We start from the raw sequence: 27,705 nt of genomic DNA, 5'->3' as shown, positions 1-27,705 counted from the left end.
CTTAAGTGAGTTAACTGCAACATTCCAGGCTTCGAGCTTACTTTTCAAACGAAGTACAAAAACCCTAAACAATAACAGCAAGGTCAATAACACGTGGATAATTGCGTAATTTGACCAATTTATCTAAAGAATACATAAAGTTGATTTCGTGTTTTTTTTTTCAATGTTGATACGATCATACGAGTACTTTTGTGTTGAGTCGTTCCATTCCCATTCACTTCCTTCGGTACCAAACAAGCAGTAACAACAACAATACAGTCTTAACCCAGCAGAGTCTCGTCTTCGTTTGAATTTTTTTCCAGAAATCTGATGAACTCCATTGTTGTCTGAACATCCACAAAAATGGTGCCGAAAACTCGATCAAAACCAACAAAATTACAACTAATATGGCCATTCTTCTTCATCTTCTTCATCCATTGCCTCGCCATTTTTCTCTTCACTCGAGGGTTTCTTCTCACTCGCACTGAACTACCTTACTACAGCAATTGCTCCGATGTTTCTCTCTCTCCTTGCTTCGATTCATCATCAATCCCTTCTTCTCCATCTTCTTCTTCGTCTTCGTCTTCTGCTCAAGGGAGTAATCAAACTTGTTGGACTAAACCGGTTGTTGATCGTCTCGTCATTATCGTTTTCGACGCTTTGAGGTGATTACGGTGAATTAATTTCATTAGCATTGGATTTGAGCTGTAAATTTTGTCGTTTTTTTAGGGTTTTTGATTTTTTGCAGGTTTGATTTTGTCGCGCCAAGTAGCTTTTTTCCAGGTTAGTAGATTTGTATTGTAATTCTGCCCCAAATTATGAAGCTGAATATTATTTTTTTTGGAATTTCTTTGGAAGTTTGCTACTATCATACTATGTTTTGGCATTTGTTTATCCAGTATAACTTTTTATTTATTTAATTTGGACTTGTATAAGCCTAAAATTAAAAATGACACAACTTTTGGTTGCTTCTTCGATTGATAATGTGTGCTTGAATCTGAAACATTGGACATTTTGTGATTTATAGTTGTTTATGCGTTTCAAGTTGAAAAGCTCGTAGAGCAAAGTTATATACTTCTTTGGTTCCGAAATAGAATTCGAGCTTACCATTTTGGAGTACTTGGATGTCATAGTTCCTGTAATACAGTAATAGTAATTAATCGTAGGCCAAATTCTCAAAAGCTCGAAGCTACCAACACACACCTCTCCTACTCAATTTTAGAGAAAAATTTGCCAAAATGGTTGGACGAGAAACTTACAAATCATCTCATTTATGTTTGTATAGATTTAATAACATGAGACTCATGACGCTTCATTGGCTTCTTAGACCTGTTCACTTCACCATTGGAGAGGGTCTTATAGTTAGGCCTGTTCACTTCAGCTTAATTTCAGTTCAGTTCAGCTCCTAATTTCCTTCTCTCATAAAATATTCATTTCAACTCACTTTAGTTCAGCTCAGCTCCAATCGCTTTAGTTCACTTCCGTTCAGTAAATGTGAACAAGCCCTTACTGTAGTTTTTGGTGCTTGAAATGTCATGACACTTGAAATTAATGGCAAAAGTGATTCCTCTTTTCAGTTTTTTGTTTATGTAAGATATGGTGGTCAATGTGACAATTATTTTCAGATGTATGAAGATTGAAGTTATATTAAAATATATAGTGATGCTGCAGTGAGATATTGTAATCTCTGGTCATGTTATTTTTCAACCCTGTAAAATTTAGCAATCTAAAGAATGTGTAAAATTGAATCTGGTCTACAAGCTGTAGTCTTGTAACTCATTTATCTTTCATGCTTTAATATCATATATGGACAATTTTAGCACTCTATTAAGTGTTAGCTATATGTTTCTGTAGAGAAGAAACCATGGATGGACAAGTTACAAGTAATACAAAATCTAGCAGCAAAGGAGGGGTCCACATCTAGGATTTTCAAAGCTATTGCTGACCCTCCTACAACTAGTTTACAGCGTTTGAAGGTGAAGAATATTGCATTTTATCAATATCTATGCTGAACCTTTATATCTTTAGCATCTCTCCATTTATTGGAACTTTTTTTTGACGTGGTATCCTATTTGAGAGGTTTATTTACCTAGATCTGCTAGGTCATATTTTGGAGCATTTTATGGGTGGAAGTATGTTGGTTTTGAAAGAGATAAGAGATCAGGGATTATTAATCATTTGAAAATTTGATTCTTTTGATTTTATCTGAAATAGGGTGCACTTTCTATTTTCATCATTGTTTTGTGATGTGTACTTTTTCAAGGGATTAGTCTTGCACATAAAAATTTGGTTGCATGAGTATCTCTGTCTTCACCATTGTTTTGTGATGCGTACGTTTTCAAGGGATGAGATTTGCACATTTAAATTGGTTGCCTGGGTACTATCTCCTCTGACTTCAAAGATTCTTGAGGACTTTTGGACCTCAACTTTTCAACCTCAACATATTATAATGTGAGTCTGTGATTTGCATAACATTGTAATTGTACTTAATGGAACGTGAAACTATCACATGAGCTTGCCTAGCAATAATGTACCCGTGGCACCTATAAGTCAAATATGTTATGTGGAAGTAACTAGCTTGGTCTGAAAAGTAATCCTGTACTTCCAAATATAGCTAACATCAACAATTGTAATGTTGGGGCAAGGATTAGGATTGGGGGAATCCTTTCTTTTGATTATGCAAGAATGTGACAAAGTGAGGCTATCTGATACAGCAAATATAACAGAATTTAGAGGGAAACAAATGTAATGTCTCTATATATGATCATGTTGGAGTCATAGAAATTGACAGTCACGCAAACTCAGCAAAAGAGTTACCTTTGTTCTGCTAAACCTTATGAGGTTTTTCTGAACCAAAAATCCAAGTTAAAATCTTTATGATAGGAGCTGAATGATAAATGTGGAATTATGGAGAAAGATGTCTTCCTTTCGCGAGCTTCTCTTCAGCATTATGTTCAGTTTTGATTTCAAGATTTGCAGATTGCACTTCTACAGTCCAAAATGAATAAAGGTTGACTTTTAAGTTTATTAAGCCTTTTTTTAGTGTAGGTTTACTAAAATCTGGCTGCATACAAACAGAATCTCCTTGTACTGAGTCAATTCTCTACTCTCACATTTTATTGTGTGCATATATGATTATGGGTTTCCATTTGTAACACAGTTGTTGCCTTATAGAGTTACGGCAGAAGGACATGGAAAAGGAGGATGCTATGTTGCTATGTATTTATGGTTTTTTTGCATGTTTCTGCTTGAATAGGCTAAACATGAGTACTTGGCATGTTGTTGGCCAGATCTTACTGGTGCTGGATCTGGTCAAGGCTATTAAGCTTATCAGCTTATGAATTTCTAGTGGATACTTGTGCTATCATATGTACGAAGTATTATTTTTTTGGAGTATGCACTGTCTTGGCTTCAATTTTGACTACATATAAATTGTTGAATTCAATTTCTTTCAATTTATGAATTACAGCTTATCACCATCTTTGTTCTTTGCTGTTATCTAGGGCTTGACAACTGGTGGATTGCCAACATTCGTAGATGTGGGAAATAGCTTTGGTGCTCCTGCAATCGTTGAAGATAATTTTATTCAGCAGGTTCCAATATTTATTTTCCCATTTATTTTCTTTCTTCTTTTTTTTTTTTTATCTTTATTTATTATTATTGTTATTTTTTTATATTCCCTCTGTACGTATTTGTATTGCCCGTTTTTCATTATAAGATGTCCATAGATGTATAATTCATCCAATTTATAGTCATATGGTTCCATCAGACCATCACTTTACTCTCATTAACTATGTATGATCTCACCACTCTATTCTCTCATCAAATCCTCCCAATCAAACATTAAATTTTTGCCAAAATCAAATGGGGCATAGAAATAGAAACATAGGGAGTATTTTGTATATGTCACTTAATCATCCTTTTTCTACCAATAATAATTAGTTTCATGTTACCCACTTGAGCTTTGAAAAGGGGATCAACATGTAAGTTATTACTCTTGCGATATTTTTTAGATTTCTCTTTTTGTGTATGCGTCTAGCTTTAACTAAATCAGCTCAGTCGAGATTACAATACTTTATCCCTTTCACCTCTGAGACCCAAGTTTAATTTCTGGTGTCATAGTCTCTAACTTGTGGACTTCTTGCTAAGGGGTTAGGCTGGTCTTGTTACCCATTTCCATTGACACAAATTGTGCTTACCCTTCTATAACGGAGGGCCTAATGGTGGCCTTTCTATACTCTTCCACATTAAAAAATATTTTGTTTATTTTCTGAGCAAGAGTTGATATTGGACTTGTGCAGTTAGTGGAAAATGGAAAGCGGGTTGTAATGATGGGTGATGATACATGGCTACAGCTGTTTCCTCACCATTTTAAGAAATCTTTTCCGTATCCTTCATTTAATGTTAAAGACCTTGATACGGTATGTTATGTTCATTGTTCAATTTATCTTCATTTTCCAGTAAACATTTTATGCAAGTTTGTAATTGTGAAGCTACTAACTTTCGATACCATTTGTTAGGTTGACAATGGGTGTATTGAGCACTTAATTCCATCGCTTCATGATGAAGATTGGGATGTGCTGATTGCACACTTTCTTGGAGTGGTAAGTTATCCCTTACTCTACAAATTAATTGCTTTAACATGTTGTCTTAAGCAGGCTAGTAGGAGCATACAGCCAGATACTGTTTTATGTTAGAGGCATCAGATAATTCATACATTTGTACTATTACAAAATTTTGTATTGAAGGCAGGATTTTCATAGTGAACAAGTAATACATTTTTATCCGTGAAAAATTTTCACCCTTGTAAGTGACAGCTAAAAGAGTTACGGAGTTTCTTTCCTGTTTGTTTACTTGCCTTATATAGAGAGTAGTATAAGGCAATTGCTAAAAAGTAGACAAACTAAGGAATTTGAATTCTTTGATGTTCATTGAGATAGTTATTGAAAGGAGAAGTTATTTTAAGGGGAGGATGGTAGGGTGATTAGGGAGAAGACTGTCTTTTTAGTTGAGACAATCCCATCTAAAAGGAGCTTCTTAAATATGTGAATTACAATTATCCAATGATGAGAAAATCGGCTAATTAGGATCATATGTTTAGGGACTCCTATACTGTGGAGTTAAGGCGCTAGAGAATGGCTTTTCTTCAAAAGCATAGAGATTTAATGCTGAATGAAATGAGGATATCATTATGATGTGCAGCTAAACATTTTATGGGTTTATTTTGGAGTTAAAGCTTGTGTTTGGTTTGTATTTTTGGACTCATGATGTTGGACTTAGGCCCAGGCCTTGTTAAGGTGAGCATTGTTGCTCTTTTGGTTGATTTTTATTTATTTATTTATTTTTTTTTACCTCTATTAGTGGCACAGAAAGTATTCTATTGATACTACACACTTCTGGTTAAGTAGAATTAATCGAGATTAGAAGTTATATTATGACTTGTAGTACAAATATTAAATTGAAGTATTAGAAGCTGTATTAGTCCGACTTTTAAATACAATTTATGAACAAATTACACCCTTCTTTATATTGATTGAAGTACATACTTGGACATCTAAATATGCAGCAACTAGAAACTGCAAATTAGCAAAACTTGTGGATCCTTTTGAATTAACTGGAGTTCAATCCTCGATACACATTTGTGCAGTTGCATCCCATTATTTATCCTCCATATCGGATATACTGAAAAATGTTGTTGAACTTTCTATGTCTAGTTTGTTGTTGCTAAAATATGCTTCGTAAAGTTCACAAGAACTTCATGCCAACCATCTTTGAATACAATAAAATAATGTTTTCTAACCAAAGAGGATATATGATTGCATTATATGACATCATTGAAAGCCTTAACGGAAGGAAGATGTAATTGTGTATAAATGTATAAATGATATTGATAGTCTTTTTGTTGGTGTCACATTGTTGCCTAGCATAAATGTAGCACAGCAAACTTTCATATCTTTTGCTTTGGTTGGTGCATTTCAGGTGCCGGGGAGGATATAAACTTTTCTCATCTGAACTTGATTTGTCTGAACTAATTTTGTCTGATATAAGCTTATAGTGTATGAAATTTTCTGAGTAGAACTAATTTTATCCAAACCTCGGTTACTTTAGGCTGTTTCCCTTTAAGGGTAAAATTCCATTTGTTTGACTCTGACTATTAGTGTGGTCTGTTACTCTATAGTTGATTGTAATGTTGTTACTTTACACTATAGAAGCAGCCTCTTTGCTGGTCTAAAGTATACTCTCCAAAACCTCCTAGAATATATTTGGAATTTCGTTACATTATGACCTGTCTTTGTGATGGTATAATTTTTGTCATCCTGGAGTTTCAGTCTATCCCTGTATGTAAATTATTTACATCTTATGGCATCTGGATCTTTTTCTGTACCAGGATCATGCTGGGCACATTTTTGGAGTCAATACAATGCCTATGATACAAAAGTTGGAGCAGTATAACAGTATAATGGAGGTCAGGTTACTAAAGATTATATATAATCATATATTATATAAAGGGTAAAAGGGTCTATGTGTTTAAATAAGTTTTTTATTTGAGATATGCTATCACCTAGGGGTGAGCAAAACCGGATACCCGGTCAAAAACTAAGGACCCGGTCCCAGAACCGGTTAGTACCGGGTCTAAGATTTTGGAACTGGTCCCGGAACCGGTATCAACCGGGTCCCAAAATTTTAGACCCGGAACCGGAACCGGTGGGTACTGGTTCTAGAACCGGGTACCCGGTTTTATAGTTGACCAGCCATTAAAAAAACTTGAAACCATAGAAAATTTCCAGAATATTGAGATGAACAAATTAAGATCTAAAGTCTAACCAATACATGAATTATACATTACCAAATTAGTATGAGTCAAATAATCTATATAAATTATAATTTAGTATATAATCGAGCTTCTTCTTCGGGTCACCGCCCTTAACTATCACCTCTTCTCTCGTTCTCTTAACATTGACGTGTTCTCCGTTGATGTGGTGGTGGTTCCGACTTCTTCATATGCCATGAATGAGAATTTGTAAGAGAGAACATGTTCATAATATGTTTTTCGTCAAAAAAAAAAAATTAAAAAAAAAAAAAAGAATTTGATATAGATCTAAGAATATGGAAAAGGGTGGTTGATGAATTATTAGGTGATAGTGGCTGGTGAAATTTGTGAAGATGGTGCATTTGGTGGCCGGTGAAGAGTAGTTTTAGGGTTTTAATAATAAGTACTCCTTATAAGATGAATGGGTTGTGAGTAAGTGGGCTGGTAATAACAAAAAAGGCCCAATATTTCATTTCTTTACTGAATTCCAAAATTTTAGATGACTTGAAGAACTGGTTCCGGGTACCCACCGGGTACCGGGTCCAATTTTTCAAGAATTGGAACCGGAGCCGGTTACAACCGGTTCCTAATTTTCGGATCCGGACCCGGAACCGGTGGGACCAGTTCCAAGTCTAGACCCGCCGGGTCCAAACCGGTTCCGGGTCCGGGACTGGGTACCCATTTTTTTTTGCTCACCCCTATATCACCATTCGTATTAAATTACAGCGTGGAGGGGATGCACGGTGTTTAAGGAGATGAGAGAGATAGTAAGTGGTATTTAGTATTGTTAGATTAGTGTCCATCTGGCATTGTTGTAGATTTCATGTTTTCTACTTTTCCATTCCTCACCCCCCCCCCCAAAAAAAAAAAAAAAAAAAAAATTGTGTTCAGCTCCATTGTTGAAATACATGAGTTGCTATGGGTCTGCGGCATCGTTTAATTAAGAAATAGTATGGGTTACTACAAAATAATTAGGATGTCCAGTGTGCTGTAAGTCTTTGATAGCGACAACTTCATTTGTGCGCATGGATTTTTTTTTTTTTTTTTCATGTGGAGTCTGTTGTCTTCTCATTTGCTAGATTAAGACTGGGAATGTTCATGACTTTTGATTCTAGGAAGATATTTGCTGATGATTACTGTTAATTTCTAGTGACTGTTGAAGGTTTTCTTTTTCCTACTCTTTCATTTTTATACCCTCTGATTCTATGTGGTTTTTCTTACAGGAAGTTGTAGAAGCCTTAAAGAGCCAGTCAGGAGCAGGTGGCCTCCATGAGAATACTCTCTTGGTTGTGATGGGTGATCATGGCCAAACATTGAATGGTGACCATGGTGGTGGAAGCCCAGAGGAGGTGTGATATTTTGTTTCAGCACTGAATTATAGTGTTTTATATTTCACAAAATGAAATGATGCACATTTCTCATTAATGGATTTTTTTTCTTGGTAACGACTCTGTGAATTGCAAATCAAGATGATGTAGAGCTGATGTCCATTGTGTCATGCAGGTCGAAACATCAATATTCGCTATGAGTTTCAAGAATGGCACATTTTCATTGCCATCTGAGCTTGATTCTGTATCTTGTGGATTGAATGTGGTAATTTCTTTCTTCTTTATTCATAAACCTGTGCTCTGACATTAAGCTTTATGAATGAAACTTCAGAGTGTGGCAGTGTTACATGACTTGTCTTACTTTCATCTCTGCTTGCACAATGCATCATTATTTCCATCTGCTTTTACTTAATTGGCAGTATATGACTTCTGCATGCTGTTTGAGCAGAGGTGTATTGGGTGTGGTTGGGGAAGGTGAAGAAGCTCACTAGATACTTGTGTAGAATTTTAACCAAAAGCTGACTAAAAGAAGTTTTATGTTTCAGGATGCAAAGCCGCTATGTGTTGGCACCATTGAGCAGGTTAGTGTATAATTGGATGCCGTATGATGTTCTGTACTATCTAAGTATAGTATTTTGAGCGTTTAGTTGATTTACTATTTGCAGCTTGATTTTGCAGTAACTATATCGGCAATGCTTGGAGTTCCTTTTCCTTTTGGAAGGTGTAATATAAGCTCCTATCAACTCTTTTCTTTTTCACGCATCTCCTTAACACATGCTGTTCTGGTACTTTATGATCTTTTGTGTGACACATGATCTATAGAGGACCATTATAATTTAGTCAAACTAAAGGAGAAATTTTAATTAACAGAGGATTGACTTTGGCAAAATTGTTAATTATTGCAAATAAATTACTAACACTGATGGAGGAGCTTCTCTAATTGCAAATTATTCTTGTAGGTTGTAGCATGCACGACTTTCGTATTTGCCAACGTTTTGTGATTTCCTGAGGACTGTGTCTGACAAGAATGATGAGCTAGACTTTTTATTAACTTTGGAAAATAGTTGATACAGATAGCTATTTTAAAATTGAGTAAGGAATTCGAAAAGAAATTGGAGTACCAACCACAATTAATATCCTCCGAGGGGGGCAATTATGGAGAAGATGTATAAGTATGTGACTTGAAGTTCTTTTCCTCTCTTCAGGAGTCATGACATGTAGAACAAGTGTGATGCTGTAGTGGAAGTTGCATATAGATTAATATAGCAAATAGCCAAATGGTCACTAGAATTTCTCAGCATGAAGCACTTGATGCAATTTAATAATTTGAATCTCTAAAAATCTTGACTTGATGTATGATCATGATTGCTTGAACACAGTCTTGTCTATTTTGCTGATCTAGCTTATCCTCGTCTCCTTTGTAGCTGATGAGGGAGTAAATTATGGTTTACTTCAAACATATTTGATTACACAATCAGGGTTAACTGATTGTTTGTAATGAACCAACGTAATGCGGATGATTCTAAATAGATAAAAAAGATTATTTGGCCAATAAAGCTTATGAAATAGAAAATTAAACCGAAACTTAAAGGCAGAAGATGGTGAAATTGGCATTAAAACCTATATATAACAAAGACGGTACAAGCTTTTGAGTGGTTTGTTCTCCTCTTAGACAAAACCCAAGAGGTTGGATTTCTCTTAAGTATTTCCACTCTCTCAAGAATATTCAACTTTCCTTCCCCTATGCCTACTCTCTCTTATTACTTTCTTTTAATATCCTTGACTACATTTTTCACTTGTATATAAATATTATGTATATTGTTGGATTTATTTTAATGTATATTTTCAAAAAATAACTTTTCTATAATTTTTTACTAATGAATATACAAACATTAATGATCAAAGTTGTGTTTTGACAAAGAAAAATGTCAAAACATTGTGACGTTACATCTATTGTGAAACAGAGGTATTATTAGACTACCCTTAATGCCCCTTCCCTAGTTCAGTTCATTACATTGTTTTCTGTGGTTCAATCAAATAATAAATCCCCGACCGCTGAATATTTAAGTTGCATGAATTGTTGATCTTTTGTCAGTCAAATATATAGAATGCATAAATTTATTATTACCCTAGTAGGCACTTTCCGTAGTATTTTCTATTGAATATTATCTGATTACTTAATCCTCTGATCGGATCCTTTTCCAGCATTGGGCGTGTAAATCCACAATTGTATTCTCTTGGCGCGGGAAATTTTCTTTCTCAAGGTATTAAGATGGAAGGTCATGAAAATGACTCAAACATAGTGAGATGGATGCAGCATTATGTGAATGCTCTTTGCATCAACGCTTGGCAGGTAGATGGTTTCAGTCTAACTTTAACTTCTGTGCCAAATTTCTTTTACATGTGCTTTCTGTGAAGATGTATTTGAAGTTCTCTGATTTTTTCCTTGTCTGTTGCCTTCACTGATTGTACAATCTTTTTATAATTTTTGTAAGAGGAAGGGATATTTGGTCTATTCTCTTGGTTTTGGTGGAGTAGCTTGATCATATATATGTTTGATCGCCTTATATTTACCTTCTTTTTTCATTTCCCTTTAGACCACAATTAAATGCTTTATAAACTTATGTAGGTGAAGCGATATATTGATGTGTACTCAGCATCATCTGTCATTGGATTCCCCTCCGAGGACTTATTGCATGTGGCAGACATGTATTCTCAAGCACAGGAGAACTGGCTGCATGTTGTGAAAGGTTCACTGCCCCACATGAATGAAAGTTGCCCTTCATCATTCCCTGCTTTAATGAGGCAGATTGATATGTATGCACACTTTCTTGACAGTGTTATTGGCCTTGCTCGCTCCAAATGGACGGAGTTTAATCTGAAGCTTATGGTGGTTGGCTTGAGCATTATTTTTCTGTCGCTTCTTGTACAAGTATTTGCTATCAAGAGAATGAACACATTTTATGAGTCTTCTCTGTCTACTAGATGCCCTGAGGCCTCTGTTGGTTTAGTTTTTTCAATTTTTGCAGTCATCATAAGAGCTTGCAGCTTCCTGTCAAATAGTTATATATGTAAGTTTCAGTACTTTTTTCATGTGATTTGTTGCACCAGATGATCTTGCATTTTTGACATTGTATGTTATGAATTTCAATGTGCTATACAGTGGAAGAAGGAAAAGTTGCCTTATTTTTCTTGGGAACATCTGTCATCCTTGAGTTGCGCAATTCAATTAATAAGGCACAGATGCTATTAGAAGTAAGGCTATTTGTTTTTGTTGGTCATTTTGCTGCTGAAATAGGCCATTAGGCATTTATATTAATTCTGCTACCTTTACCCTTCTAGCTTCATTGTTCACAACTATTTTTTTTGTTACAATTCCTTTGATGCTGATACTACTACATTCATTTATTTGCAGGGAGCTCTATTATTATTGTTGGTCTCTGCGTTAAGATTTATTATGGAATTTGGGCTGTCAAAGCAGGCTGATAATTTATCAAGTGTTGCATCAATGCTTGGGACTACCCATGATCATTTGTTTGGGATCTCTCTATCTTCAAGTGTCTCTGTACTAGCTCTATTATTACTGGCATACCTGTTGCTCAAATACGTTTGCAACAACTCTTGTCAGTGGGTCCAAAAATATGTTATTTTGGGAACCATCATGTGTTATGCGCTCATTGCATTACACTGGATCCTAGATAGTGAACTTCTAAATCTTCCTGTCACACTCCAGTACATTGGAAAAAGTTACATTCCTCGGGTAATATATGCTGTTGGAATTGCCCAATTGGTGGCTTTAGTGATTAATCAGTTGTTTATCAGAAAGAGGACCTTGTATCATCTAAACGACCTTACAAGTAAGATAATTGCCATGTTAAGTGCATGGAGTTCTGCAATCATACTACTGTCAGGAAAGCAAGGATCTGTTGTTGCTTTAACTTCTGTCGGTGCAGGTGCTTATGCCATGCCCTTTTGAAGCTTTTAGCAAAGTTAAATTTGTTATTGCTTACTCCCTCTGATTCAAAGTACAAGTCGTTTTATGTATTGAGATTTCAGATTATTAGTTAAATTAACATTTTTTATTTACTAAAAAAAAAAAGGAAAAAAGAATGTTGCATTGATTTTGCAAAATGACCTGTAATACTATATTGATTCCATAAAGTGACATTTAATGTTGTATTTAATTTTGTAGAATTACTCATATTTTTGGATAAAAAGGAATCAGCTAACTGCCTTGTATCATGAATCAGAGGAGTCTTAATATTCTGCATTATTCTAGTTGATTGATTGCACGGTTTTCTATTTCCTTAATAATTTTATTTGGTCTGCCATTTCCCAGCATTTTGCATCATGAGGTTGGAGAACTTATGGCAAGATGCTACAGATGGCACTTCAAGCAATGTTACTTTCTATTCTCTTCCTACAACTCAGTGGAGCCTTCTTGCAGTTGTTCTTTTTTTCTGCAGCGGTCACTGGTAGGGATCTGAAGGCTCATTTCAATATTTGTTTGTAGGAATCTACTCTAGTTGAGTTGCGATTATAATAAGCTGTATTAATTTTGATCTTTGTCCAATAATAAAATTTAAAGCTGTGTTTCATCTTCTTACAGGTGTGCGTTTGATGGCCTTCGATATGGTGCTGCATTTGTTGGGTGAGGAAACTTTCTGAACTCTGCATTTTGTTGCAAATGGATTATGAAATATAACATGCGTAGAGGAGAAGGATATGGATATGTGAAGCCCTCATTTTGGCTTCCAATGATCTTATGCATGTAATTTTGGTTAAGTAAATAGTTGCTTGCATCTTTCCCCTACACATTAACTGATCATGTGTTCTTCAAGCAACTTTACGAGTGGTTTTTTCTTCATTTGCAGATTTGATGAGTTCATGCTTGTAAGACAAGCAATTCTGCTAGCGATTGACACGTTTGGTTTTTCTCTCCTGCTACCAATTTTTGGTCTTCCTATTCTAATTACTCAAAGACATTCAAATAATGAGAAAACGCAAAGCAAACTCTCCGTATCGGCACAATTATCTCAAGTAAGTTGACCCATATGCAAATGTGCAGTTTATATGCTCTCATTGTGGAATCAGTTTTATAGATTTTGTTAGTTGCTGATCAATTTCTTTCATCATATGGGTAGGTATATTTGATGTATGGATGTATGACAACGATTTCAGTGGCCTGTATGGTACTATGCGTTACAATACAAAGACGGCATTTGATGGTAATGATTTCACCTTTTTTCCAGTAATTCTTGGTTCATTTGTTGTGCCTTTGTTGAACTAAAGAGTACAAACTGCCTTGCAGGTATGGGGTTTATTTGCCCCAAAGTATGTGTTTGATGTTGTGGGACTTATCCTCACAGATGTCCTTGTTTGTCTGGCAACGCTTTACTATATTGACCCTGTAGAAGATGACTCCAAACAGAATTAAATTCTCAAAACTGTGGGTCTGTAGGATCTTCATGGAAGGCAAGTCGCCACGATCATTCCTCTTGACTAATTTGTTCATTCTTTCCACTCCTTTAGATCAGTAGAAATTAGCTCCATAGGAAATGAAATTGGAATACATTATATTTATTGTTTGGAAAAGATGGGAACGTTAATTGTAAGTTTGTATTAAATGATAATTTGCGAGTTGCCTTTGAATCTGGTTTGATAATGTGATACTTCTAGGTTGTTTTGATGTATTGTTTGGCGGAAATTGCTTAACATAGCCTGCTAGGCTTGATTTAACATTGATCTATGTAGTTTTGTGATTTTCATTTGGATCGGGGAAAATCAAGGGTGGAATTTGCGCCTTTTTTCTTGGGAATACTACTCCCTCTAGCCTCTGTCCCCTTTTATTTGCACCATATACCCACTTTATGTAAGAGCTTTAAGAGTCATATGGTGCAAATATAAAGGGACAGTGGGAGTAATGCGGAGTAGGTGATAGATATGCCTTGTACTCCGTCTGTAAATGACACTCTTTGAAACATGTTTCGTAAAAGTGGGAGATTTGAAATATAGCTTACATAATACATGACCTTGTTTCTTTTGTTTGGGCAGTTGGGCCAAATATTACAAATAAATACATAAAACACATAAAGCATGAACTTTATGATATCCCTAAGAAACAGGAATGTAACAGTCAGTCTCACAGGATGCATAACTATCTCTTACTGTAGTCTATTTCAAACAACTAAAATATAATGGATATATTATACCCTTTATTTGAACGAGTAAAAATCAATATTATGCAAATGCTTACAATGATCAAAACATTAAATTAGAGTCAATAAAGGTCAGTTTTGGTGTGTGTGTGTGTGTTTTTTTTTTTTTTTTTTTTTTTTTTTTTTTTTTTTGATGTGGAAAATTTAGTTTTGTAAATATTTAAGGGAAATTCCCATTGGTATACCCGTGGTTTTGACTTTTCCCGTTGATACACTCTAAAATTTTTGCCTTCCCATCGGTACACCCATGGTTTGGTCTTTTTCCCAACCGTGACTAACACCGTTAAAAAGTATTTCATTAAGTTAAATTAATTAAGGAAAAGACTATAATACCTCTTTTAAACATCTAATGTCTCGATTTGTGTGTTGAAAATTGTTCGGTTAAAGTTTTGGGAGTCCTAGTTGTTAAGGATCCAAATTAACCTCGAAATTTGCAGAAAAAAAAAAAACACAAATGTCTCATATGCGTGTCAAAAAGTCTCGATTTGCGTGTCATTACTTTTTGTGATAATAATTATTCGGTTAAGGTTTTAGGAGTCATTTTAATCCTTTATGGATCTAAATCGAACTTGAAATTGTAAAAAAATTAACAAAAATATCTCATTTTGCACGTCATGATATTTCTTTTTTGTTTTTCATGACACGCAAAACGGGACATTTTCGTCAATTTTTTTTTTACAATTTCGAGTTCGATTTAGATCTTAAAGGATCAAAATGACCCCTAAAACGTTAACCGAACAATTACTATCACAAAAAAGTAATGGCACGTAAACCGAGACATTTTTGACACGCACATGAGACATTTGCGCTATTTTTTTTGCTGATTTCGAGGTTTAGATCCTTAAAGACTAACATGACTTCCAAAACTTTAACCGAACAATTTTTGACACGCAAATCGAGACATTAGATATTTAAAAGGGGTATTATAGTCTTTTCCTTAATTATTTTAACTTAATGAAATATTTCCTCCGTTTTCTTTTACTTGCAACACTTCCCTAAAAAGGAAATGTCACAATACTTGCAACACACTATAAAAGGAAAGTTACTTTAGGGAAAAACTATACTATTTTCCTTATTTAAAGCACATGGCCCACTAAATTACACTCTTAACAACCACTCATCCCATTTTAAAGTGTATTATATCATGTGAACCCCACATTTCTTAAATACCGTGAAAAAGTGTGTGTTGCATCTAAAAGAAAACGGAGGAAGTACTTTTTAACGGTGTTAGTCACGGTTGGGAAAAAGACTAAACCTTGGGTGTACCGATGGGAAGGCAAAAATTTTAGAGTGTATCAATGGGAAAATTCAAAACCACGAGTGTACCAATGGGAATTTTCCAATATTTAATTAGATCATGAAAAAGCAGTAATATACGGAGTAGTTTTAATTGTTGCAAATAAATTTAGGTTAATTTTAGTAAAGAGAACATGACTTTGATTTTGATTTGACTGAATACTTTTAGACTTTGTGAGGACTTTACATCCTACTACGTATTACACAATCTGTTAGCTTGTGTAAGAATTTGGGCTGAAGATAGAAAAACAATGATGGGAAAGTGGTAATAAAACAATAACCGGGAGGGTGCATAGTTTCCCATTCCAAGTTTAAAAATCTTCTACTTGTGCTAATCGTCGGCCAATTGACCAGATTGGTAAATAAAAAAGACCTCTATCGACAATTTGGTAAAAAATCTTACTCCGGCGACAGTTTGGTAAAAAAAGCTAACAATGTGCGACAATTTGGTAAAAATAATAAACTCCGGCGACATTTTGACCAAAAAATCTATTTTTTTTCCCGACAAACTCTTTAAAAATCCTATTTTAATTTGTTTTTGTGTTCTTAAATTTATTTTTTCCATTTAAAATATTGAATTTACATGTCATCCCTTTTTATTTCCAACCCCCTTTTTAAAAAATTTCGTTAATAAGGGGTATGAAACTTAAGTGAAAATTGATACTTAACGTTTTTTTTTTTCTTCAAATTGTTATTTCCGTAAAAAAGGGTTGATAAAATAACAAGAAAAACGAACTATATTAAGCATTCGCGAGTAATTTATAGAAAAATTTTGTATTTTTTCGGTTAAGTGTCGCCTGAGATTATTTTATTTACCAAATTGTCGCTTAAGGTTAGTTTTTTTTACCAATTTGTCGTCGGAGTAAGTTTTTTTACCAAATTGTCGCTAAGGGTCTTTTTTATTTACCAATCTGGTCAATTGACCACTAATCGTCTAATCTACTACGTTATGGAAAACAATGATGTTAACTGCTAATAAAACAATGATGTTAACTGCTAATAAAACAATGATGGGAGAGTGGTAATAAAATAATGATTTTGATTTTGGTTTTATGATAAAATTACTTTCTCTGTCCCTAAATTAAAAGCTCTTTTCTCTTTATTATGTTTCTTTTTATTATGTGAGTAATAAATACTAGAAAGAGACTTTGCATTAAGGAAGGGAGAGAGTACTAGTGAATAAGTGAATATATTTGTTTTATGATGCTAATCAATAAAATTTGAAGTGGTATTACTTGTCGTGTGTACAACGATTTTCATAGATAATGCTAAATAATGAAGTAAAACCGCTAATACTGATAAAGGTTTTAGTTAATTTGTGGTTGGTGCACCCGGGTGCACCATGCGCATGGTGCACCCAAAAGAACATTTAGTATATTTAAAAGAACATGGGTAAAAAATGAACATGTTTTTATTTTCTTGCAACTGTAAATACATCACTCTCTTCTCCTGCAATTTCTCACTCCTCTTTCCCTTCCTATCACTCTCTTTCTTGCTGCCAATTTTTACTCTCCTTTACACCATAGTTTTCATTTAAGAATTTCAATGAATTTGGGTAAAAATCATTTCCATAGTACTCATTTTCTCTCTCCATAACTTTTCTCTCTATCTTTTTCTATTTTTCAAAAAAATTTCAAAAAAGCAAAATTGTTCATCTTCAAAGTGAAACCCAAGAAAAAAATTGAACTTATTTCAACAATTCAACCTTCAAACTTAAACAAATGGTGGATTCAAGTAAAATGTAAGTATAAATTTTGTACATGCAAATTGTTTTCCGTCAATAATTTTAAAGTCAAAGTGTTTAATTTTGTGAATTTGGGTTTTTTTTGTAAAAAAAAAATAATAACTAAAGCTATAAAGTACAAGTTGTTCAAAAAAGAACAATTAGAGGAGAAAGAAGAATAGTAATGAATTGAAGCCAACTGGAAGATAACCAAGTAAGGTTAATTTTTCAAACACTAGCTTGTTCTTTTTCAAACACTAACATGTTCTTTTTATTCCATATTCTTTAAAATATGCCTAATGTTCTTTTCGGAGGCCATATTCTTTGTCAAACACAAACATGTTCTTTTGTTGAACACTATTATGCATGTTCTTTTTCAAATACTAGCATGTTCTTTTTCAAACACTGACTTGTTCTTTTTCAAACACTAACATGTTCTTTTTATTCCATGTTCTTTAAAATATACCTAATGTTCTTTTCGGAGGCCATGTTCTTTGTCAAACACAAACATGTTCTTGTGTTGAACACTATTATGCATGTTCTTTTTCAAATACTAGCATGTTCTTTTTCAAACACTGACTTGTTCTTTTTCAAACACTAACATGTTCTTTTTATTCCATGTTCTTTAAAATATACCTAATGTTCTTTTCGGAGGCCATGTTCTTTGTCAAACACAAACATGTTCTTGTGTTGAACACTATTATGCATGTTCTTTTTCAAATACTAGCATGTTCTTTTTCACACACTCGTATGTTTTTTTTTTTTTTTTTTTTTCTCATGTTCTTTAAAATAAGCCTAATGTTCTTTCCGGGTGCACCATGCGCATGGTGCACCCGGGTGCACTATACTATTTTGTGGTTTTAGTTGGTATAAAGCTACTAAAACAAATAATTGTTTTATATATATATATATTTTTTTTTTGGACACAAGTAATGGAGTACTTATTACAACAATAGTGAATTATGATAAAAGTGCTAATGGGGTTTGTAATATTATACGGAGTACTTATTTAACTAGAGTAAAAATAGTTTCATATGTTAATTGAACCATTTTTAATTAATAAACCGCTAATAGTCCTAATACGGTAATACCATAAGTGGTAATTGGTAAAGGTTCATTATTTACGGGGGTGTTAACCTCCAAATTAATCGCCACTGCCATCCTTTCAAGCAAATTGATAATCTTATCTTTACTATTTTTTTTTTTTTTTTTTTTCCATTTTCATTCTCTACCATTAATCCATCAACCACAATCGTATCAACCACCACCTTCTATACTGGACATCTACAACAACGGTGAAAGTCGACGAGAAATGGATGGTGATCGAGGTGACTCTATAAAAAAAGAATCAGGGGTCAACCGGAGTTCCACGGTAACAGGTGTTGACCTTCAGATATCGTGGACATTAATCGGTTTTGGGCTCCGGTTACCATGTTCAACCGGAGGTCAAAATCGGTTACCGTCAACCGAAGGCCAAAATCGATTACTATGGACGGTAATCGGAGCCTAATTCATAATTTGCTCAATTTTCTTTTTAAAATAAAATAAAATATGGTGTGGCTGGTAACCAGAGGTGAAAACCGGTTGCCCACCACCGATAGCCGGAGGTGAAAACCGATTACCGGCTGCGGTCAATTGGATTTGGTTGCCGGTTACCGGTGTTGGCCACCGGTTTTCACCTCTGGTTACCGGCCACTTATTTCATAAAAAAAAAAAAACAAATTAGAAAAAAAAAAAAACAAATCGGAAATTACTTACCTCCTTTCCACCCATTCCGCCATAGCTGTCGCACCACCGCTGTCTAAGTCTACGCCGCCTCCACCGCCTCAGATCGCGCTACCGTCACTGCCTGAGCTCGCCACCAATTGCTTCCCAATAAACCCCAAATATGTGGTTGTGGAGGTTGTGTGGTAAAAAAGGTGGGTGGTTGGTGTTTGCAGAGAGTGAAAAATGGGTTTGGGTTTAGTAAGGGCAAAATTGTCAGTTTACTCGAAATGATGGCGGTGACGATAAATTTGGACGGCGGTATTTAGCATTTCACTTATTTAAAGACGCTAACTCATTAATGGTTTTAACTTTTTAAGCTTAGGAAAAATTAATAGTTTGTACTTTGTAATAAAACATCCAAATAATCCAATGTGGATGGTAATATAGTACTCCATATGAAATAATATAATTGTTGTGTTTTTATTTTATTTTATTTACTCCGTATTTTTTTTTTTTTTATTCTCCAATCAGAGTAGTTACCGAGTAATTGCCTAATTTTTTTTTTGACACAGAGTAATTGCCTAATTGGAGACTAGAGTTACATAATTACCGAGTAATTTCATATTAAAAAAAAAAAACAAAAAATTACCGAGTAATTTCATAAACATGTAGTCCTACTCCTGATATAATTATACAGAGTAATTTCCAAAAAAAGATAACATCAGAAATAAATAAAAAAAAAAACGGTAAATAGTGGCAAAACCGTCTTTTTCGTATAAACAAGTTCTATATAAATGAATCTCTATTTCTTAATTTCAGTGTTTGACTCTTGATTTAATTTTACTCTCTCTCTTAATCACACTTTACAGAAAGCTTCAAAACAAAAATTTACAACTTTCATGGATGCTAATTGAATTACATCACCAATTTCTCCAGGTAAACTTTCGTCTCTTTCTTTTTCTTTTTTCTTTGAAATTGTTCTGTTTTTTCAATTCTTTGATAATCTTGCAATTGTGCTTGAATTTATATAATGTAGTACGTGTTTTTGTCGTACTTTTTTTTTTTAATTATTATTTTGTTGCAATTTTTCTTCCGTAATAATTAAGTTTTTCTGATTCATTGAAAATCAAGTTTTATTTATTTAATTCGAATGTTAAATTTCACATGAATTATTTTAAATAAGTTTCAGCCTATATTGGATTACACTTATTCATGAATGAATACAAATACAATCCCATGTTTTTAGGACCTTCTTAAAATTGCGTGCAACTTTTTTTTTTCCCCATTAAATTTGGGATAATAGAATATTTAATTTTCAAAGGTATAAAAAACGATAGGTATATGTTGATAAAATATTCATTGAGTATTCGTATATTTTTGCTAATGTGATCCTAAAGATATTTACGGTAAAATAAAACTTAAATCAATCTGCGTAAACAAAAAAGAAAAAAAAAACTGTCACAAAATTTCATCTCAAGCCTTGGGAACAACTTGAAAATATATCTCGACTCTAAACATTCAATTAATTTTCCTCATTTACCTTTAAGGGCATTAGCCTGTCCGTACACCCGAGTGCATATAAAAAAAAAAAAAAAAAAGAAAATTGAGCCTACTGATTTTGAAATGTCAAAATTTTCGTTTTAGACAGCTCCCTTCGTATATTGGACTTTTTGGAGTATTTATTTATTTATTTATTTACTACTTGTATTTTATTTTTGAAACCACTTGTATATTTATTTTATGTTGGTATAGATTATGTATTGAACTATGCCTTTTGAATCTTTGAAAAGGAAAGAGAGCAAAGTTGATTTTTCTAATGTGAATGAAATATTTTCTTTCCTTTTTTTTTTGATGGAAAATGTGAAATGTGAATGAAATCTTAGCTGTCAATGTGTGTAAAATATTCTTGATGTGGTAAGGCAATCAACAAATGCTAAGCATGTACTCCGTAAGAGGTAGATTAATTGAATGCTATCCTTCAAAGAAAAAGCAATGATTCATTCATATTATTAGACTATTTTGAATTTCTAATTGGACAGATTTGTGGTAAATTACTGTGTGATGTTTCATTGTTTTGACTATTCATATGCATAAACAATAGCATCATGTTGGATTAACAAGTGTTAGTCTGCTATCTGGTTTCTCGTGCATAATACGAGTATTTCTTTGAACTTTTTCTTCCATTTTTAATTTCCCGGACTTTTAGAAGCTTATAAACTCAAAATGTTACGAGTAATATGTAAACAAAAATTCAAAGCGTAGACATTGTAACATATACGTATTTAAGACAATTCGGCTCCTTTTAGTTGCTTAACTAGAAATGCAAATAAGTTTTTGTTTAAGAAGTGCACTTTATATATGATTGTGCATGGATATTTGTCTGACAAACTGTTCTACATTCATGAAAACAGGGCACTAAAGAGAGATTTTGCTGGTTTTGTACCTTGTTCACATCATATTCCATCTCAACATGGCTGTAAATGTTACTGCTTGTCCAAAGCCGATGCAGGCTACCTCTACCGGAATCTTCCAAGGAGAAAATCCTCTTGATTTTGCTCTCCCCCTTCTTATCATACAAATAATCCTTGTTCTCGTCCTCACTCGTACCTTGGCTTTCTTGCTTAGACCTCTGAGGCAGCCTCGTGTGATCGCTGAGGTTATTGTAAGTATCTACTTCTTAACTATTTTACCTTAGCAGACATCTTCATATCAACTAAGAATTGAGTAGCTTAACATTATTTGCTGACACTTTTGATTTTAGATGATGATATTGGTTGAGTCGTTTTATACTTGAACTTTTTTTGGTCTAGTCCTCAACACTTTGAGTATTAACACTTTAGATTGGACCCAAAATATGGAAAATAATCATAGTTTGACATTTGGATATGCAAATGTTTATCATGAGTGCCAAATTAGCCTTACATTGTACAAGGAATATATATTTTAGAAGAAAGAGTTTTGTTTGTAAGCAGCTGTGGCACATGAGAAGCTTTTGTTGTATTTATTCAATTGTTTTTCATGTTTATAACTCGTGATCTCGGAAAGTCCTCTATAAAACTATAATGAATAAAGAGCAATTAAATGTCAAAGCTTAGAGTAGTACCTTTTATGATTAAATTTTGCTGTTATTGGAAGATCATGAATTGTCTTCCTCAAACTGCTTAAAGCATGAGGAGTTTTATACTAACATTTGGCAGTATTGCTGAGGAACTTGAGAAAAGTTGAAAGCACAAACTTAACTAATTACAGATGAATGCGTAATGAATAGTTTATTGAAAGTCACTCAACCTATACTAGGTGTGTTAACTGTCCATTTAATCCATTACATTAGATAAGAAATACAAGATGCGATTGCATAATTATTGACAGAAAGTCCAAAACATCCTCAAACATATGATTGGGGATGAATATTTGTTATGGTTACCATTATTTATTACCGACTATTAAATGATTTGTTGATCGAAGTCCTTACCTATTTTCTTATAAATAACCATTCATGTTTTTGTTTAGTCTAATGATTGTGGAATACTCCATAAGTCTGAAGAGATGAGGTGATGTGCTTAACTAATGCTTAGCTTAGCTTTCTTTAGTTGATTAAATTCAGAAATAAGTATGATAAAAATTTACAAGTATAATTGCATTTACTTAAAATACATATTTATTTAAATGACTTTAGATGTTACCATCTTCCAACCCGTACATTTTCTTTTCGAAAGTATGAGTTTGTTGCAACTTAGGTTAGCTATATAATGAACTAAATTGTTATACTATGGTGATGTAAATGTATGACCTATTGATCATTTCCATTGTGCTACCTGGGTCAGCTCCCAAGAAATTATGTTGCTGAAGATGTAATTTGTTCTAGAGATGTGAATTAAACATATGTATCAATAATATTGGATAATAATTTCCTAAAAAATTATTTCAAGTTTAATCTTGACCCCGACTTTGACTTTTGAATGTCCTGTTTCTATTGCTTTAACAGGGAGGAATCTTACTAGGCCCATCTGCTATTGGTCGTAACACAAAGTTCCTGCATGCAGTATTTCCTCCCAAGAGTCTTACAGTGCTGGACACACTTGCCAATCTCGGGCTCATCTTCTTTCTGTTCCTTGTGGGTTTAGAATTGGATTTAAAAGCATTACGCCAAACAGGAAAGAAAACCATGAGTATTGCTCTTGCAGGCATCACATTGCCGTTTGTGATGGGGATCGGCACATCATTTATCCTTAGGGCAACCATTTCAAAAGGCGTAAGCCAAGGACCCTTCCTTGTATTCATGGGGGTTGCCCTCTCTATCACAGCATTTCCTGTCTTAGCTCGTATCTTAGCTGAGCTTAAGCTCCTTACCACTGATGTGGGACGTATGGCTATGTCAGCAGCTGCAGTAAATGATGTGGCAGCCTGGATTCTCCTTGCTCTAGCCATTGCTCTTTCAAGCTCAGGCAAATCTCCTCTTATTACCTTGTGGGTATTTTTGTGCGGTGTAGCTTTTGTTTGTTTGTGCATTCTTATAGTCCCTCACATCTTTAAGTGGATGAATCGGCATTGCCCTGATGGTGAGCCAGTGGATGAGCTTTTCATTTGTGCCACATTAGCTGCAGTCTTGGCTGCTGGTTTTGTGACCGATACTATTGGAATCCATGCCCTTTTCGGTGCATTTGTTCTTGGGATTCTAGCGCCGAAGGAAGGGCCTCTTGCCAATGCCTTGATAGAAAAGGTTGAGGATCTTGTGTCTGGCCTCCTGCTTCCTCTGTACTTTGTTTCGAGTGGTCTTAAAACAAATGTGGCCACCATTCAAGGGGCTCAGTCATGGGGGCTACTAATGCTTGTTATACTAACTGCCTGTTTTGGCAAGGTTGTTGGGACTTATATTGTATCTCGCCTCTGTAAAATACCTGTCAGCGAGGCTATTGCTCTTGGTTTTTTAATGAACAGCAAAGGTTTGGTGGAGTTGATTGTCCTGAATATTGGTAAAGATCGAAAGGTACTAATAACTTAAACCAGTATTAGTTATAATTGCTTATCTTATAGTAATTTTTTTTATCTAACTCTTTACTTGATCCTTTTAGGTGTTGAATGATCAAACTTTTGCAATAATGGTTCTTATGGCCCTAGTCACCACTTTCATGACAACACCAATTGTGACAGCAGTGTATAAACCAGCTAAGAGAAGACGCACTTATAAGCTGAGGACAGTCCAAAGAAAAGACTCCAGTTCCCAACTCCGAATCATGGCATGTTTCCACAGCGGAGGGAACATTCCAACAATGATAAACTTGATTGAAGCTTTGAGAGGAACAGAGAAGAAGCAAGGGCTCACAGTCTACGCAATGCATCTCATGGAGCTTTCTGAAAGATCTTCTGCAATTCGAATGATTCACAAAGCCAGGAATAATGGGCTTCCCTTCTGGAATAAGACAATGAAGTCAGACTCAAACCAAGTTGAGGTGGCTTTTGAGGCATATGGGCAGCTCAGCCGGGTTCAAATCAGGCCCATGACAGCTATCTCTCACTTCCCTGACATGCATGAAGACATATGTGCTAGTGCTGAGAACAAAAGGACTGCTCTCGTTATCCTTCCCTTCCACAAACACCAAAGGGTTGACGGGTCATTAGAAGCCACACGACAGGAGTATAGATTGGTGAACAAGAAGGTGCTCCAACATGCTCCTTGCTCAGTTGGTATTCTAGTAGATCGCGGGTTTGGTGGATCTTCCCATGTAGCAGCAAGCAATGTTGACTCCACCATCAGTGTTTATTTTTTTGGCGGACCTGATGACCGTGAAGCATTGGCTCTGGGTCTACGGATGTCAGAGCATCCTGGGATCACCCTGAGGATAGTCCACTTAAGAGCAGACCAAAACATGGGGAAAGGTGAAATAGTGGCACTCGATATTATTGATAGTAGTAACACCGGAAACAAGGGTGACTCAAGGGCATCTGACGAAGAGGCCATTAATGCTGTTAAGCAAAAAGTGTCCGATGGTGGTTCAGTCAGGTACGAGGAAAGAGTAGTAACAGAAAATTCTGATACTGTCAGCATAATCAAGGAATGCAGCCGTTGTACAATGGTTTTGGTAGGAAGATCACCAGAAGGCTTGGTTGCTGCAACTTTGGGTCTTACTGTAAAGCGAAACTCCCCTGAATTAGGTCCAGTTGGTGCATTGTTGACCTCTCAAGAGATCTCAACAAATGCTTCTGTTTTGGTGATTAATCAATTCAAAGGCGATTCAAAGCCAGTATCCCTCGAGGAGGCAGAAGAGGCAACTTACGAAACTGAAAGTGATTAATCGAGTTTAGTCAGACTTATGTCCAAAGGATCACAGTCAGAGAAGTATAAATAGATAGTCTGATAATGTTGAATGAGAAAATCTGTTATTCAAATACTGATAAATTGAAGTTAAGTTCCATAGCAAATGATTTTCAGAGTCTATGACTATTGACTAATCCATATTGAGCTGTTTTATAGCTGTTGTGCTTAAAATATTCATTACATTGAATTTTTTAAGGATTTTCTTTTCTAATTTGTATAAGTACATGAGTACATCGTCTTTTAAGGATTGAGTGAGTATTAATTTTTAAAAAATAAAAAACATGGCCGACCTAAGTAAGATTTCCAACTACATCCAAGCTCAAAACTTTTTTAGGACACTCTTTTAATATCTATGAGAATTGGTCACTTAATTTTTCCCTTGGTGAACCAATTTGCCCATTTGTCTAATGTTATACTACTCCATTAAAAAAGTGGCCGTTGCTTTTGGTCATAAGTAGTCATTACCCTTTCCTTTTCCCTTTCCAATTACAAGTATATAATTAATGAAACATTAAACAACATAATTACATTTGGTGTAATGATTAATGATGAAGGTGGATGGAAAAGTAACAATAACCTAGTTCTAATTTGAGTGTGATTTGGTATTATTAGAAGTTTAGCTACTTAAAGTTAGGGGCCGAGGAATCTTTTGCTCAACTTAATTGATTCCTCTTGAAAATGTAACATAATAAACTAGAAAGTGTCCAAGCAGTGAAACTTTGCCACCCCAAAACAATTGTTTCTTGCAAAGTAACCAACATGTGACATAGTTGACAAGAAAAATGTCATTTATTAAATTGATTTATGGAATTAATGTTCACAAATATTTTTTTTGGTTCTATTTTGATATCAAATTTAATTCTACTAATTGTGTCCACTTAGGATTGATATGCAACTATGCAAGCAATTATATTAGATTCGAATAACTTTTGTATACATCATGTGTATAGTAATTTACCATACATCTGGGTCACTTTTTATCAAATTTTAAGATCACTTTTACAATTTTTTGGGTAACTTTTATCAATAAAGCATATATATTTCGTAACTTTTATTTATGTGAGAGTAACTTTTATTCATATTAGGGTAACTTTTGCTATTAGGGGTAATTTTATAACGGATGTATATATTGTACCTTCGATGTATTTAAAAGTTTGTCATTATATTCGGAGGAAAAATTGCTACTTAAAGCTTGTAGCGGCTTTACCTTGTTTATTATGGAGTACAATACTTTATTTTTTAAGGTTTTTTTTTTTAAAAAAAATTATTATGTTTATTAACGAATAAGTTCAACAATTGATATCTTTAATTATTGACAAGTGCAAAATACGTATATAATTGATGTTTTGAAACTATTCATTGAAACGAATTCGAAAAGACTCCACAGAAATACATTTCATCATAGGATAATTCACATAAGCTAGTCAAATTAAAATTTATTATTAGTGTCAAAATTGTCAAAAATAAAATAAAATAAAATAAAAAATAGAGAAAGTATAAGCATATATTATTAGTATAAGTATATATTTTATCAAACAATAAGAGACATCAATTCCAATTAATTACGGATCTCTTCTTTAGAAAAAAATAATAATTACCGATTTTTATAAGAATTTATAATTAAATTATGAAAATCTTTATACATAGCCCTTTATAAGCATTAAAATATTCTAGAAAATTGTTTAAATTTAAAAAGTCATGGCAAAAACACACTAACTACACTGAGTAACGCGTGTTTTTTGCCATGAATTCCTAATTTTATACAATTTTCAAAAGTGAATTTAATGCTTATATGTAAACCGAAGAGCTATATATAGCATTACCTTTTCGTGCATGCTATGACATTGGATATCCTTTTCACCTTTTGAACATTAGTGCCTTCGTCCCAATTTAATTATCACACATTTGATTCCTGTACATCTCAATCAATACGAAGTCTACACACAAAAAATTGGGACTATTTCAGGTGACTTTTGAGTAGTTTTGACTAATAAATACAAACTAGTTATTGGCCCAGGCGATGTCCCGGGTCATTATAAATTTATTACTTTAATTGAACTATATATATTTTGGCTTGTTTGTCATTGAGAGAAGTGGAGTTTTTTTTTTATTATTATTTTTTTATTTTTAAATATGATAGCTTAAATAGTTTGTTGCTTTTATGAGTTTTTTTTTTTTTTTGGTGCAAAAGAGGGCCAAGCCCGAAACAAAAAACAAGAACTCAAATAAAACGTGGCGTGGCCACACCTATGATGTCCTCACGAAGGAAGTTTTTTATTTTCCGAAGGAAGATCTTCGAAATAAACTACCCCCTCCGAGTGAACAAC

General features: G+C 34.1%; 2 protein-coding genes across 3 annotated transcripts; both read left to right on the top strand.

Annotated features, from left to right (window-relative positions):
* The first annotated feature begins 284 nt into the window (after positions 1–284).
* LOC145578694 (uncharacterized) lies at positions 285–13,884 on the top strand. Of its 2 annotated transcripts, none has more exons than XM_081635992.1 (20): positions 285–644; positions 728–762; positions 1,834–1,955; positions 3,483–3,572; positions 4,281–4,400; positions 4,500–4,583; positions 6,368–6,445; positions 8,014–8,139; positions 8,294–8,383; positions 8,664–8,699; positions 8,784–8,839; positions 10,324–10,471; positions 10,748–11,189; positions 11,282–11,373; positions 11,534–12,071; positions 12,458–12,593; positions 12,728–12,769; positions 12,993–13,158; positions 13,263–13,346; positions 13,430–13,884. In XM_081635992.1, exons 1-20 carry the CDS (start codon positions 343–345, stop codon positions 13,553–13,555), a joined length of 2,913 nt encoding a protein of 970 aa, XP_081492118.1. In that variant the 5' UTR covers positions 285–342; the 3' UTR covers positions 13,556–13,884. The 2 variants fall into 2 exon arrangements, with proteins under 2 accessions (XP_081492118.1, XP_081492126.1); XM_081636000.1 differs by having other exon boundaries at positions 584–644; positions 1,818–1,955.
* Positions 13,885–19,237: 5,353 nt separating this feature from the next.
* Positions 19,238–25,498, top strand: LOC145578684 (cation/H(+) antiporter 18-like). The gene is made up of 4 exons (XM_081635982.1): positions 19,238–19,998; positions 21,474–21,724; positions 23,048–24,049; positions 24,135–25,498. Exons 2-4 carry the CDS (start codon positions 21,533–21,535, stop codon positions 25,353–25,355), a joined length of 2,415 nt encoding a protein of 804 aa, XP_081492108.1. The 5' UTR covers positions 19,238–19,998; positions 21,474–21,532; the 3' UTR covers positions 25,356–25,498.
* Positions 25,499–27,705: the final 2,207 nt, after the last annotated feature.

Source organism: Chenopodium album, chromosome 2, assembly GCF_948465745.1.
Source record: "Chenopodium album chromosome 2, dcCheAlbu1.1, whole genome shotgun sequence".
Lineage (NCBI taxonomy): Eukaryota > Viridiplantae > Streptophyta > Magnoliopsida > Caryophyllales > Amaranthaceae > Chenopodium > Chenopodium album.
Note: the sequence above shows the minus strand (reverse complement) of the source record. Positions and strands in the feature narration are given on the sequence as shown.

Bases quoted from the DNA above. Each gene is read 5' to 3' on its own strand.
- LOC145578694 (XM_081635992.1), top strand. From the start codon at position 343: ATGGTGCCGAAAACTCGATCAAAACCAACAAAATTACAACTAATATGG. The intron at 645-727 runs GTGATTACGGTG...GATTTTTTGCAG, and splicing joins ATCGTTTTCGACGCTTTGAG to GTTTGATTTTGTCGCGCCAA. The intron at 8,700-8,783 runs GTTAGTGTATAA...TACTATTTGCAG, and splicing joins GTGTTGGCACCATTGAGCAG to CTTGATTTTGCAGTAACTAT.
- LOC145578684 (XM_081635982.1), top strand. From the start codon at position 21,533: ATGGCTGTAAATGTTACTGCTTGTCCAAAGCCGATGCAGGCTACCTCT. The intron at 21,725-23,047 runs GTAAGTATCTAC...TTGCTTTAACAG, and splicing joins GTGTGATCGCTGAGGTTATT to GGAGGAATCTTACTAGGCCC. The intron at 24,050-24,134 runs GTACTAATAACT...TGATCCTTTTAG, and splicing joins ATATTGGTAAAGATCGAAAG to GTGTTGAATGATCAAACTTT.